General features: G+C 29.2%; 4 protein-coding genes across 4 annotated transcripts; 2 read left to right on the forward strand and 2 right to left on the reverse strand.

The window, feature by feature from the left end:
* Window positions 1-53: 53 nt before the first annotated feature.
* Window positions 54-5,392, reverse strand: LOC134834821 (gamma-1-syntrophin). Its single transcript, XM_063849606.1, has 9 exons — window positions 5,037-5,392; window positions 2,660-2,928; window positions 2,446-2,604; window positions 2,246-2,372; window positions 2,023-2,190; window positions 1,781-1,965; window positions 1,339-1,722; window positions 1,076-1,279; window positions 54-1,018 (listed from the first exon to the last, which is right to left on the reverse strand). The coding sequence occupies exons 2-9, from the start codon at window positions 2,921-2,923 to the stop codon at window positions 908-910; spliced, it is 1,602 nt and encodes a 533-aa protein (XP_063705676.1). The 5' UTR covers window positions 2,924-2,928; window positions 5,037-5,392; the 3' UTR covers window positions 54-907.
* Window positions 3,043-4,725, reverse strand: LOC134834822 (galactose mutarotase-like). Its single transcript, XM_063849607.1, has 3 exons — window positions 4,511-4,725; window positions 4,075-4,168; window positions 3,043-4,014 (listed from the first exon to the last, which is right to left on the reverse strand). The coding sequence occupies exons 1-3, from the start codon at window positions 4,628-4,630 to the stop codon at window positions 3,092-3,094; spliced, it is 1,137 nt and encodes a 378-aa protein (XP_063705677.1). The 5' UTR covers window positions 4,631-4,725; the 3' UTR covers window positions 3,043-3,091.
* A 1,084-nt stretch (window positions 5,393-6,476) lies between the features above and the next one.
* Window positions 6,477-8,163, forward strand: LOC134833892 (early growth response protein 1-B). Its single transcript, XM_063848376.1, has 3 exons — window positions 6,477-6,647; window positions 6,714-7,737; window positions 7,793-8,163. Exons 1-3 carry the CDS (start codon window positions 6,477-6,479, stop codon window positions 8,161-8,163), a joined length of 1,566 nt encoding a protein of 521 aa, XP_063704446.1.
* Window positions 8,013-9,763, forward strand: LOC134835080 (uncharacterized). The gene is made up of 2 exons (XM_063849936.1): window positions 8,013-8,154; window positions 9,163-9,763. Exon 2 carries the CDS (start codon window positions 9,190-9,192, stop codon window positions 9,589-9,591), a length of 402 nt encoding a protein of 133 aa, XP_063706006.1. The 5' UTR covers window positions 8,013-8,154; window positions 9,163-9,189; the 3' UTR covers window positions 9,592-9,763.
* Window positions 9,764-11,636: the final 1,873 nt, after the last annotated feature.

Genomic DNA, 11,636 nt, shown 5'->3' on the forward strand with positions numbered 1-11,636 from the left:
CAAGTAAATTCAATTTTATTTATAAAATTTCTAACTTAAGTATTTGGCCAAAAAATAAAAATTATTTTCATCTAACAATATATTTTGTAAGCTTTGGTAGGAATTATAATCATCATTAGAATATATATTTGTTTAAATTAAATGCTTTTTAAATCCAATAAAAGCTTAACTTTTCATAAGATTAAACGGGTAAGTACACTAATGAATTTTGACATTGCCAAAATTATTCTTTATAGTACCTAAGAGCTACTTTGGAAACAATTAACGGAGTTGTACATTCGTAACAAAACAAAAGCTATATCTACGATGCAACCATATTTTTAAGGTACTAACATTTTCCAATGTTATTTTCTTTAAAATTTTCATCTTTTTTTTATAGAGTTTTGATATATTTTATTTTACGTTGGGTTTTTTTCTGTTTAAAGTTAAATATATTTATTTTTTTTTATTATATACTTAGGTAAGTTTCAAAAGAATAACCGCAAGAATCCGTGCTCTGCTTTTCGCTTCGCTTCAACCAAAATATAGATCTCTGAACGAAGAAACAATAAAAATCTTCAACGGTCCAAAATTTCGGTTGGATATAATTTTTTTTAAACTTAACAATTAATTAATGAGATTTAACAGTTTTTTTTCTTTACAAGCTATAGAATATAAATCTTAAAATTATTCTTAAACAAGATATTTTTTATATTTTTTTTGTTAAAGTCTCTCATCAGTCTTGTGCATTAAACGTATATTTTAAGGAGAAAATAGGATTCAAATTATCGGTTTTGTTTTTCATTTTTCATAAACAATCATAAATATTTGATTTTTCAAGCAGATTCATTCATTTATATTATATTTAATATATTTTGAAGATTATTATTTCGCTAAAGGTCTAAAAATTGTGAAAGATACCGCTATCTCATGCCTGTTGTATGGAACTAAGGAACGAAGGATCAACCGAAGCCACTTTTGCTGTCAAGAATGCGTGCATGCAAAATAATAGGCTTTGCAAGACTTGACATTCAAGTTCCTAAAAGGTAAATATTTAAATTTAATTTTAAATTTATAGATAAAAAGCAATATTTACCCTCGTTTCGATTGCACGTGTTTCATTATCTTGAAAATGTAACTTCAATTTTGATTTGCTATCATCACTTGAGCCACGTAACTGTGAAAATTTATATTGCCATATGATTGTAGCATCCGAGCCTTCAGTTAATGCAAATCCAGATTGCCAATCCAAGGTTAGGCCTCCGCTTTTGCCTTGATGTGACACGGCAAAAGTTTTACGCTGATAATAAATTTTAAGTTTAAGAAACTTCAATAGAAAAAAGTTCAATTGAAACTTACTCCTAATTTAATTACACTTGTAACGATAGCTGCATTCCAACTATTCTCAATTCTCAATAGCTCCTGTCTCGTTTCAACACTCAAATATCTCGGTTCATAACCAGAACTTTGTAAAAGGAAGCAATGTTGACGCGAATCAACTGTTTCTGATTCTTTTACAATACGGAACATTGTTTGGTAAACTTTATATGCCACATTTGACTTTGACAAACCGGAAACGTTCAATGGGGGATTGTCAAAAAGCATTACTTCTGTTCCCTTTAATACGAAAAATCGTGGTTTGTATGTTTGCCACGTTATATTGTTACTAATGACTCCTTCTGCGACCCATCCCATGTATTCAATACGATCTCCCACAGAAAAGCTTCTGTTATAGAGCTTCATCTATAAAATAAAAATCAACTTGAATTTTTGATACTTTAGAATTAAAAAATTTAGTTACCTGTAAACTTGTTAGTCCAATCACATTGTCACTCAAGTATTTCAACCATTGACTCAGAATTGCTAAATCATCACAATGAATTACTCCGGTTGTAGTTCCATTGATTCCTCTTACTTCAAAGGCATTTGAACGTAATTTGTCTGTTCCGTACATGTAACGTGTCACATAAGCCATCATTAATGGTACTATAGTTAAAGATGAAAATTAGATAAAATTCGTAAAAATTAATTCATTTTTTGTACCTGACACAACGTCAACCCATCTTGATTCTCCCGATTCGGAACACATCGATCCCCTACTGGAATTATTTTGTAAACTATTACGTGTAGCTGATTGGAAACATTCATCTAGTTTTAGCTCTGCGCAAGTAATGTCATTGTCCTTTTCCGATTCAGGCGTATCTCGTGATACTATAAAAATTAAAAATTAATGTTTTTATGAAAATTATTGATTTTAAGTACGTACATTGCTTCTGTAAAAAGGGTGTCGCTGCTCTATAATGCTTGACAGTTAAAACTACCAAGTCTCCGGCATTTCGTAAAATATTTACAGCATCATCATGGGGACAAGCTGTTATGTATTCTCCATTAACCTATACAAAAATTTTTATGAGAAAATTATTTTAAATTTATTCAACATGGAAAATTATGAGAAAAAAAACTTACTTTGATAATTGCATCTCCAACGAACAAATTTCCGCATTGGTCTGCTGCTTGACCCGGATATATTCGTGATATTAAAATTGGTAGTTTATGTTCTGCGCCCCCTTTGATGCTAAGTCCTAAGCCGCCTACTTTTTCTCTTGTTATTTGTACCATTCGTTCCTAAAATAAGAATTTCATTTAAAAAATTCTTTAAATAAAAATTTTTGTTTGTTACTTTTGATTCAATTGGTAAATGACTATTGCCGGGTAAACTATTGGAAGAATCATTACAGTAAGATGTCGGTGTTGTTGTTTCTTGTTTTTGAAGCGTAATCATTTCCATTGATAAATGCAAACGCATTGGCTCTGGCTTGGATTTGCCATCGCTAACCATTACCATTCCCGTGCGAACCTTCATATTTTGATCTACCTTTTCTTCAACTATCGGCGTTGCCATCTTCGACATGCTGGATTGAGGCGATGAGCCGTTTATCCTCATATTATCTGTTAAACAATACAAAATAAAATTTTTTTGAGTATTTTTGGAGTATTCCTTAACCAAATTTATAGAAAATGTTAAAGATTTGTTTAAAAAGCAATTCTTGAAATATTTTGTATATATGTTTATTATTCGATTCCCATTTTTCAATAAAAAATAAGTCAAATCTTAATGTTCAACTCCAAATGAATAAACGACAACATGTTTATATTCTTCGCCCGGATACAAAACTGTACTCGGAAAATGTGCATGATTCGATGCATCAGGAAACTTTTGAGTTTCAAAGCAAAAGGCTCCATGTTTTTGATATTGAGCGCCTTGTTTTCCATTAATTGCTTTCGACAAGTTTGGCGAATCCTGCTTTTTAACTCCTTCTGGATGAATAGCATTTTCGGGATCAGGCATGTAGTTGCTTGTATAAAACTGAACTCCCGGTTGATCACTGTGAACTTCAAGAACTCTTCCTGATTCTTTATGAACAGTTCGACTAACTATCGAAAGATCCTTATGTTCATCCTGAATGACACAAAAATTATCATCAAAGCCATAAGTTGTCAATTTAGCCATTGCTTGTCCAAGTTCTTGAGCAACACGCAAGTCATAAGGTGTTTTTAAAACATGTTGTAACTTTCCCGTAGGAATTGAATCTTCATCTGTTTCCGTAATTTTATCCGCATACACAGTAACAACGTGCTTATATAACTCTTTAGATCCCGTGCCATGTCCAGCCAAGTTGAAATACGAATGATTCGTTAAATTAACGAGAGTAGGTTTCGTCGAATGAGCTTTCATCGTGAGTGTCAGATTATTTTTGTCATCTAATGTGACGGTACATGTTGTAAGTAAATCTCCGGGGTATCCTTCATCCCCATCTAATGAAAGATGACTAAATGTGACACATTTTCCCTTTACAAAGCTTCTCCAATTACATTTGTCAAAGCCATGGAAACCACCATGTAACTGATGTTTATTGTTAAAGTTTTTATGAACGTTGAACTTTTCGCCATCTATGGTGATGATTGCGTCCTTTACTCGATTAGCAACTCTACCAATTAGGGCACCAAAGTAGGGATTGTCACTTCCTTGATAACCTGAGTTAAAATTAATTTAAATTTAGATTTTAGGGTTTTTAAATGAAACAAAATATGTACCTTCAATGTTATCAAAGCCCAATACAACATCTTCCAATTTACCATTTTTATCAGGTACACAAATGCTTGTTATTATTACTCCATATGAAATTACCTAAAATGTTATTTGATATTTTTATTTATGAAGCTTAAAATGAGTTAAATTGACATTTGAGAAAAAAAAACATATTTTTAGCTCATTAAATTGACCTTCAAAGAAACTATTGAAACTTCCTATTTTTTTCTTATCACAAAAATTTATCTATTTTACTCTAATTAATTAAAAACTACGTTTTAACGTCGCCTATTCTTAACTTTTTCTGAAAAAAAATGAAGTTTTTGCATTAAAATTCATCTAACGATTTTCTCATTAAAATGTAAATTTTTTATGTTTTTTTCTCCTCCATATAATATGTCAATTAACATACGACAATTAGCACGCGATTATTGTTCTTACCTCAATTTTCATCTGGCTTTTCGTGTTAGTCCATGTATATTTTGTAATTTTCTCATTCTCCCCTGTTTTGGGATTTTTTACGGTACCCCAGTCAGAGGAAGTTAAAGTAATATATTCCATTTTCGTTTTTGGTTTACAAATTAAATGCACAATGATGTTGATAAGGCAACTTTTACTTGGTCACTGAAATATTATCGCATTACTGCTATTATTATTATATCACCCGAAAATGAATGAATGAACATTTTTTATTTACACTTTTAAGTTTGATCAACTGTTTTTGAAACTGAATGAACGAAATTTTTAGTACTCGTTTCGCGAATAAACAAAAACGGTTTGCACTTCAACTTTTTTTAATCACTTTTTGTTCTACTTTGCATGAAGAAATCAAAATTATGTCAATAAGAATAAGAATTGCACTTGTACGAAAATAGTACAGACGATAAACTTTTGACCTCGAAACCAAAATAGATTCGCCCAAATCTGAAAGTTAAAGTTCTCGAGTTTTAGGATGCCTTATACTTACGTTTTAAGTGTGCAATCAAATCGCCAAGCGAATGATTTTCTGAATAGTTGATTTGATCCAGTATTAATTGATTTTTTATCGTTCCCAATTAATTACGAAGGATTTATTTTTCCTGATTCTCTCGTATAGTTGTGTATGTTCTGTGTATCGTGTACGTAACAGATGATTTTCACTCTTCACCCAGTTTTGAAGCATAACATATTCATACTTTGATTTAGTAAAATTCCCTTTTCGATTTGATTTCCGTTTCCTCGTGATTGTTAACGCGACAAATGCTTTTAGGTGTACTTCTTTGGAATTAATTGTACTTTTTCTATGATTTACACGGATTTAAATTAAGATGCTACGAGAAATGCAAAATCTGGTAAAATTGAGCTGTAAAGTTGTTCTTGTTATTTTTTTTTGACAGATATCCGTGTTCGTATGGTATACAGGCTGTAGAAAGTGTCGTATAGAATGCACTTACCCATACATACAGAAACTATGTTGTGTTGAATAGATGCTATAATTTTAAAAGTTCTTCCATTGACACTTCTATTAAGAGTTTGCGCATGCTTCATTGGTACGAGATTGGCGTCGTTCATGAGTTTGGGATGGTATTTATAGCTTTTGTCGTTACTCCATCTGTTGATTTGTTAAAGGAAATAATTATTCCAGAATTTTTGAAGAATGAACGTTTTTCTCTAAAAAAATTTCTTTTTATTTTTTTTTGAAAAAAATCTTTTAAAAAATTTTTAAATATATTTTAATATATTTAATTAGAATTAATTAAGTAAAAAAAAATAAATTAAATAATCTTACCTCTTTAAAATTTTTGATTTTTTAGTTCCTATGATCCTTGACGATGACCTTGAAAGTCCTTCATAACTCAAACCCTTATGGTAAGTTTTAATTTTCATAATTTTTAAGCTTTTTGACTTTTTTGGAGAAATTTTAGGGTTTTCTGAAAGAAACTTTTGACTATCCTGAAGTTATTTGATTCGTAAAATGAAACCCGCTTAAAAATCATCAAACGTCAAAAATATCCTTCATACATGCGCAGATTGAATTTTCGCACTTTGACAGCTGAAGCGAAAAAGAAAATATTTTCATCACGTAACTTCGTAAACTAAATTCGCTTAAAAAACCACTAAAAAATTAAAAATATGAAAAATTTTACTAAACAAAAGATCTGATGATCTTTTTAGTGCAAAAATACTTCAAACTCTTCACTCTAAGTTTTTCTGAAAAAAGAAGAAATAGAAAAAAATAAAATCCTAAAATTAGAATATGAACTCAAATCTTTCAAAAAATAAGGAATTTACGATAAAAATCAAAAAATTTAGATTTTCACAATCAAATGAATAATTTGTGTCAACAAGCAATGCAACGCCACGGTCAAAATTCTTCACTCCAGAGTTAATGTGAAAGCAATAAAATACAAAAAAAAATCATAAAATGATGATGATCACAAATCAAAGTGAGCAATTGAGTGAGGAGTTAAATTTTACTGCTTTTATTGATTTGTGTCGTTTGTGTTCGATAAGAAACGGTCCAAGACTGAATATTTTCGAGAAAGAGGCCGAAGACAGACAATTGCTGTTCAAACTACGAACTGTGTTACCAATTACAGTGAGTATGAAAACTTTTATCGATTTGCCATCAATGAATATTGATGAAAAATGATTTTTTTTTTAGATTTCTAAAGAGGATTTGTTGCCGAAGAAGATTTGCGAACGTTGCGTCAACAAAGTCGAACAATTCTTCGAATGGCGCTCGAACACAATTCAAACGGATCTCATTTTTCGTAACTACGCGGAATCAATGAGGGCTGTAACAGCCACAATTAATTTTCAGGATGGCAGTGTAAGTATAGAAAAAATGACGCCAGCCCAAAAGAATGCTTACCTCGAAGCTCATATGGCGGTTCAACAACATATGGCCCATGCAGCTTTACAAAACTCCTCGACTTCTCATATCATTGTGAATCAGCAACAATCGTCGTCACAGTCACAAAATACTTCCCAGCAACAAGTTCAAATCACGCAGCAGCAGCATCAGCAATTGAAACAATTGAAGCAGGAGATTTCTTCACAAGAGCATCAAATTATTCCAATTACTTCGACGAATCCTCCTCCTCTCGTCAGTACAGTAGTTCAACAGTACATAAGCACAATTAAGGTTCCCCAGGTCGTAACGTCGTCAGTTCCTCAGGCAACTACAGTTACAGCAACTCCTGCGACGCCTTCGAGCTCTGAAAGTACATTTACTGTGCCCGACGATGGAAATATGGGATACGAAGGAGGAGTCAGGGTCTTACAAAGTCTCGGCACGTGGGCTCCTGAAATCCCGATGAACATTCCAAAACCTAATTTGATTCCTTTCACCGAACCTTACACGGAAGGAGGTTCAATGCATCCTTCAAGTCGCTTAAAAGCCCTTCAACAAGTACAACAAGCTTCCACGGGACGCAAATCGTCAATTAGAAACCCCACAAATAAGGCTTTCGAATGTACCTTTTGCGGCAAGGGACTTGCACGAAAGGATAAGTTAACAATTCACATGAGAATCCATACGGGCGAGAAACCCTACATCTGTGAGGTTTGTAACAAAGCTTTTGCTCGTCGAGACAAACTTGTGATCCATATGAACAAGTTTAAGCACATTACGCCGACCAATATTGCGCCTCTTGGGAAACGAAAGAATCAAATAGTAACGATGAGTAAGTTTCTTTTTAAACTTGAAAGAAATTTTTTTTAAATATTTTTCCTTTTTAGTCAAAAAAGAAGATGTCAAATCCTCCATATCACTCACGATACCGGAAAATAAGATAATAACTATCGTACAAAACTCGCTGGCAACTTCAAATACTTTGCAAACAGCCACGCAGCAAGTTACCATTCAGCAAAATCATATCCAAACACAACAGCAGCCAGTTACTCCTCAGCAAAATCAACAACAACAGCAGCAGCAGCCTCAGCAAGAAACAAGCCAAACGACAACGTTATCTTCCATTGCGATTCCGAGTCTCTATTCGCAGCAAACGGTTCAAACGCAACTTTCGTGGACTTGTGAGCTGTGTGGCAAAATGCTTCCTAACCGAGAGGAATGGTCAATTCATGCCAAGAGTCATTTGGAGGTAAGTTAAGTTTTTTCTTAATATCTTAAAAAAAACTTAAGAAAAAAAGTGAAGTTTAAAATTTCAAAAATCTATTCTTTAATTAATTTTTGAAAAATTTTAAATTAAAAAAAATATAAAAAAAAAATTAAATTAATTATTAATTTTCTAAAAAATATTTAAATTAACTATTTATTTATTCTTAAATATTTTAATTATGTTTTAAAAAATTAATTATTAATTTAAATTATTTTTTTTTATATATATATTTTTAATTTAATTCAATAATTAAATCCTTTAATTGAAAGTTTAAAAATATTTAATTAAAAAAATTAACTAAAACTAAAAATTTATCTATTTAAAAAAAAAATTATATATTACAATTTATTCAAAATTTTAAAATATTTTTATAATATTATATTTTTAAATATTAATTATTTTTTTTTAAATATTAATTAAATTTATTTTAGTATTAAAAGTTTATCCTATTATTATCATTTAAAAACATTATTCTATATACTAAAAATGACAATTTTTTTTTAATTTTTTGATTTTTGTTAAGGCTCAAAATTAAAACTTTAAAAAAATTGAAGAAATCGAAATTTTTCATATATTATTTATTATTTTTTTTTCTAATTGTTCTTAACATTTATTTTTTTATTATTTTTGTTAAAGACTTAAAAACATATAATGTTAAATATTTAGTAAAATATTAAAATTATTATTTTATTTTATTTAAGAAAATATCAAAAAATTATTCAAGAAAATGTAAGAAGTAGCTTAAAAAACAAAAAATTTGAGATTTATCATTTTTTTAACTTCAAAAGTGTAAAAAGTTAAACTTTAAAAAAAAATTGATTTTTTACTTTTTTAAGTTTTAAAAAAAATTTTACCTGAATATTTATTTTAAAAAAATATTTTATAAATTTCAATTTTAAAAACTATGGGAATTTTTTAAGATTTAAAAATCTTATAATTATTAAAAAAATATATATTTTTAATATTTACCAAAAAATCTTTTCCTTTCAGTATTGACATCAAGACCGATCAAATGGCATGGAGTCAAACTCTTCATCTCATTTGAGCACTTCTCTCCTCGAAAACGGCAACAAAATCTACGATAATCATCGATACTCCTCGGATAAGACGTCGTCATCGCAACAAGGACTGATCCAAATAGTGCAACAACTCTCCCCTTCAATTTTGCAGCAACAACAACAGGGAAATACTTCCATAGCACGTGGCACGAATAATAATAACAACAACGACACTTCTTACCATCAACATCAATCACAATCCGAGAACGTTTGTTTCATTTGTCGCCAAGAGTTTCAATCGCGCAACGATTTCGTGAATCATCTCAAATCGCACATCATCGAAGGTCGTTTGGGAGACGCCTCGAATGCCGATATCATTGCAAAAGTTATCTTGGATGCCACAAATGGGCTTTGTACATAAAACTAATGATTACAATCACCTTCAAAATATATGAAAAAAAATGAGCCGCTAAACAAAGATAGGAAGGTTAAAGAAAGTAAAATTATATTGTAAATTATTGCTTTTTCTCTCTCCGCATCTCTCGCGAATTACATTGTAAAGTAGGTGCAATTTTGTTATCATTATTATTATATTACGTTATGATTATTATCTTTGTTGTTGTTTTATGTAGAAAAAAATGCTACAAATTGATTGTTATGTTTCCTGTGATTCATCATAGTTTGGTATTTTGTAAAAAAAATGCTTTAGGAAAATTTTATTGATTTTGAATCAGCTTTAGTTAAAAAAAATAATTATCTAGACAAAAAATATGAACATTAATAAATAAATAATTAATTAAAATAATACTGCAATAAATAAATAAAAAAAAGATTTTTAAAAATTATTTTGGATTTTTATTAAAATTTTAATTTTTTTTATTTTAAAAAATTTTGGAATTAAAAAAAATGAAAAAATTCTCTTATGAAATTTGATTTTTTAATGAAAAATATTGTTTGCGTTTTAGTTAGCGTTAATTAAATAGCGTTTCGTTAACATCTGAGTTAGCCGTTATTTGAATTTTTGTTAACTGAAAATACGTTAAAATTTGGTTTAAAAAATTTTTTAAAAGCTTTCTTTTATAAGCATTTAAAAAATATAAATTTATTGCAATTAATTGATATTTTAATTATTTAAAAAAAATAAAATAAAAAATTTAAAATAAATATTAAATTTTTTTTTTTAAATTTCATTTTAAAAATTATTTTATTTAATAAAAAAATAAAAATTATTATTTTTTAATTTTTATTTATTTTTTTATAATAATTTTTTAAATTATGATTTATTTTATTTTTTTAAAATCAATATTTAATTATTTTTTTTAATTGATTTTTTAAAATAATTTTCATAAGAATTTCCTTTAATTTTGAAAAAGCAAAATATTTGATGCACTCGAACATTCTAATTGTCCTTGAGACACGTGTAGAATTCAAACAAATCTTACTTTTATCTTTCAACTAGTTTTTATGGTAGATTTTTGAACAACAGGTGCATGTTTAAAAACTTGTTGAATTGAAATTTCGAGAATACTATCTATTATTAAACATGCTAATACCTGAATTACATGAATTTTCTTAATTTTTAAACTATTTAAAAAACTACCGGTTCTGATAACAAATTAAGTTTTTATAAATATTCAATTATTTTCTAATTCAAGATGAGCAAAATTATTTTATTTACGATTATTTCCTTGAACTTACGGAACAAAAATCGGATTAAAGGTCATTACAACTGTAATTGCAAAATAACAGTCAAAAAATCTGCAACAAAAAAAAATTTAGATCAAACTAACCTTGATTTATTTTGTCAAACAAACGTAATTTTGTCAAATGTCTCTTTTTGACGAAAAACCTTTGGACACAACTTTAATTTTTACACATTATTTGACAGAGCTGTACTCATAAATTAACTGAAACATATCAGCTTATAGCTTACAAAAAAAGGCTAATGAACGGAATTCCCTCGCAACACACCTCTGAATGATCGACGAACCGGTTATGACAAACGTAATTAGTAAAATCGCCGAAAATATTTCTTGGTTTGTCTAACATTATTGACCTACACTAATATCTCGCACATTTTTGTACAAAACCAAAATACTTTGGTCGTAACTCAATTGAGAAGATCATCGTACTTCGCACATTCATGCCAAACACGACCTATTATAGCAACAAAAAAAAAAACTTCTAGAAGGCAATTTGTTTGTTGTTGTCCGGCAAAGAAAGACAAATTACTTTTTTTTTGTATATTTAAAAATCATGTTTTTGAGTGAACTAGATAAATTACGACGATTATGTTTATGTTACTTACACATATTTTGCGACAGACAAACAAGCTAAAACTTGACTTGCTTATTATTATTAAAAATTGATAACTTGAAAGAAATTACAATTGCATAGGAAAACGCAAGGTGACCTTGTTCGTTATGTTGTTATTGTTATTATTGCCTGCGTGTCTTTACAACAACT

The sequence above is a fragment of the Culicoides brevitarsis genome, chromosome 3, assembly GCF_036172545.1.
Source record: "Culicoides brevitarsis isolate CSIRO-B50_1 chromosome 3, AGI_CSIRO_Cbre_v1, whole genome shotgun sequence".
Lineage (NCBI taxonomy): Eukaryota > Metazoa > Arthropoda > Insecta > Diptera > Ceratopogonidae > Culicoides > Culicoides brevitarsis.

Excerpts from the sequence above, each read along its gene's own strand:
- LOC134834821 (XM_063849606.1), bottom strand. The coding sequence starts at position 2,923 with ATGAGGATAAACGGCTCATCGCCTCAATCCAGCATGTCGAAGATGGCA. Across the intron at positions 1,723-1,780 it reads TTGGACTAACAAGTTTACAG|ATGAAGCTCTATAACAGAAG; the intron begins GTAACTAAATTT and ends TTTATTTTATAG. Across the intron at positions 1,019-1,075 it reads CACGTGCAATCGAAACGAGG|GAACTTGAATGTCAAGTCTT; the intron begins GTAAATATTGCT and ends TTTACCTTTTAG.
- LOC134833892 (XM_063848376.1), top strand. The coding sequence starts at position 6,477 with ATGATGATCACAAATCAAAGTGAGCAATTGAGTGAGGAGTTAAATTTT. Across the intron at positions 6,648-6,713 it reads GAACTGTGTTACCAATTACA|ATTTCTAAAGAGGATTTGTT; the intron begins GTGAGTATGAAA and ends TTTTTTTTTTAG. Across the intron at positions 7,738-7,792 it reads GAATCAAATAGTAACGATGA|TCAAAAAAGAAGATGTCAAA; the intron begins GTAAGTTTCTTT and ends TTTCCTTTTTAG.
- LOC134835080 (XM_063849936.1), top strand. The coding sequence starts at position 9,190 with ATGGAGTCAAACTCTTCATCTCATTTGAGCACTTCTCTCCTCGAAAAC.
- LOC134834822 (XM_063849607.1), bottom strand. The coding sequence starts at position 4,630 with ATGGAATATATTACTTTAACTTCCTCTGACTGGGGTACCGTAAAAAAT. Across the intron at positions 4,169-4,510 it reads AAAGCCAGATGAAAATTGAG|GTAATTTCATATGGAGTAAT; the intron begins GTAAGAACAATA and ends ATAACATTTTAG. Across the intron at positions 4,015-4,074 it reads GGGCTTTGATAACATTGAAG|GTTATCAAGGAAGTGACAAT; the intron begins GTACATATTTTG and ends ATTTTAACTCAG.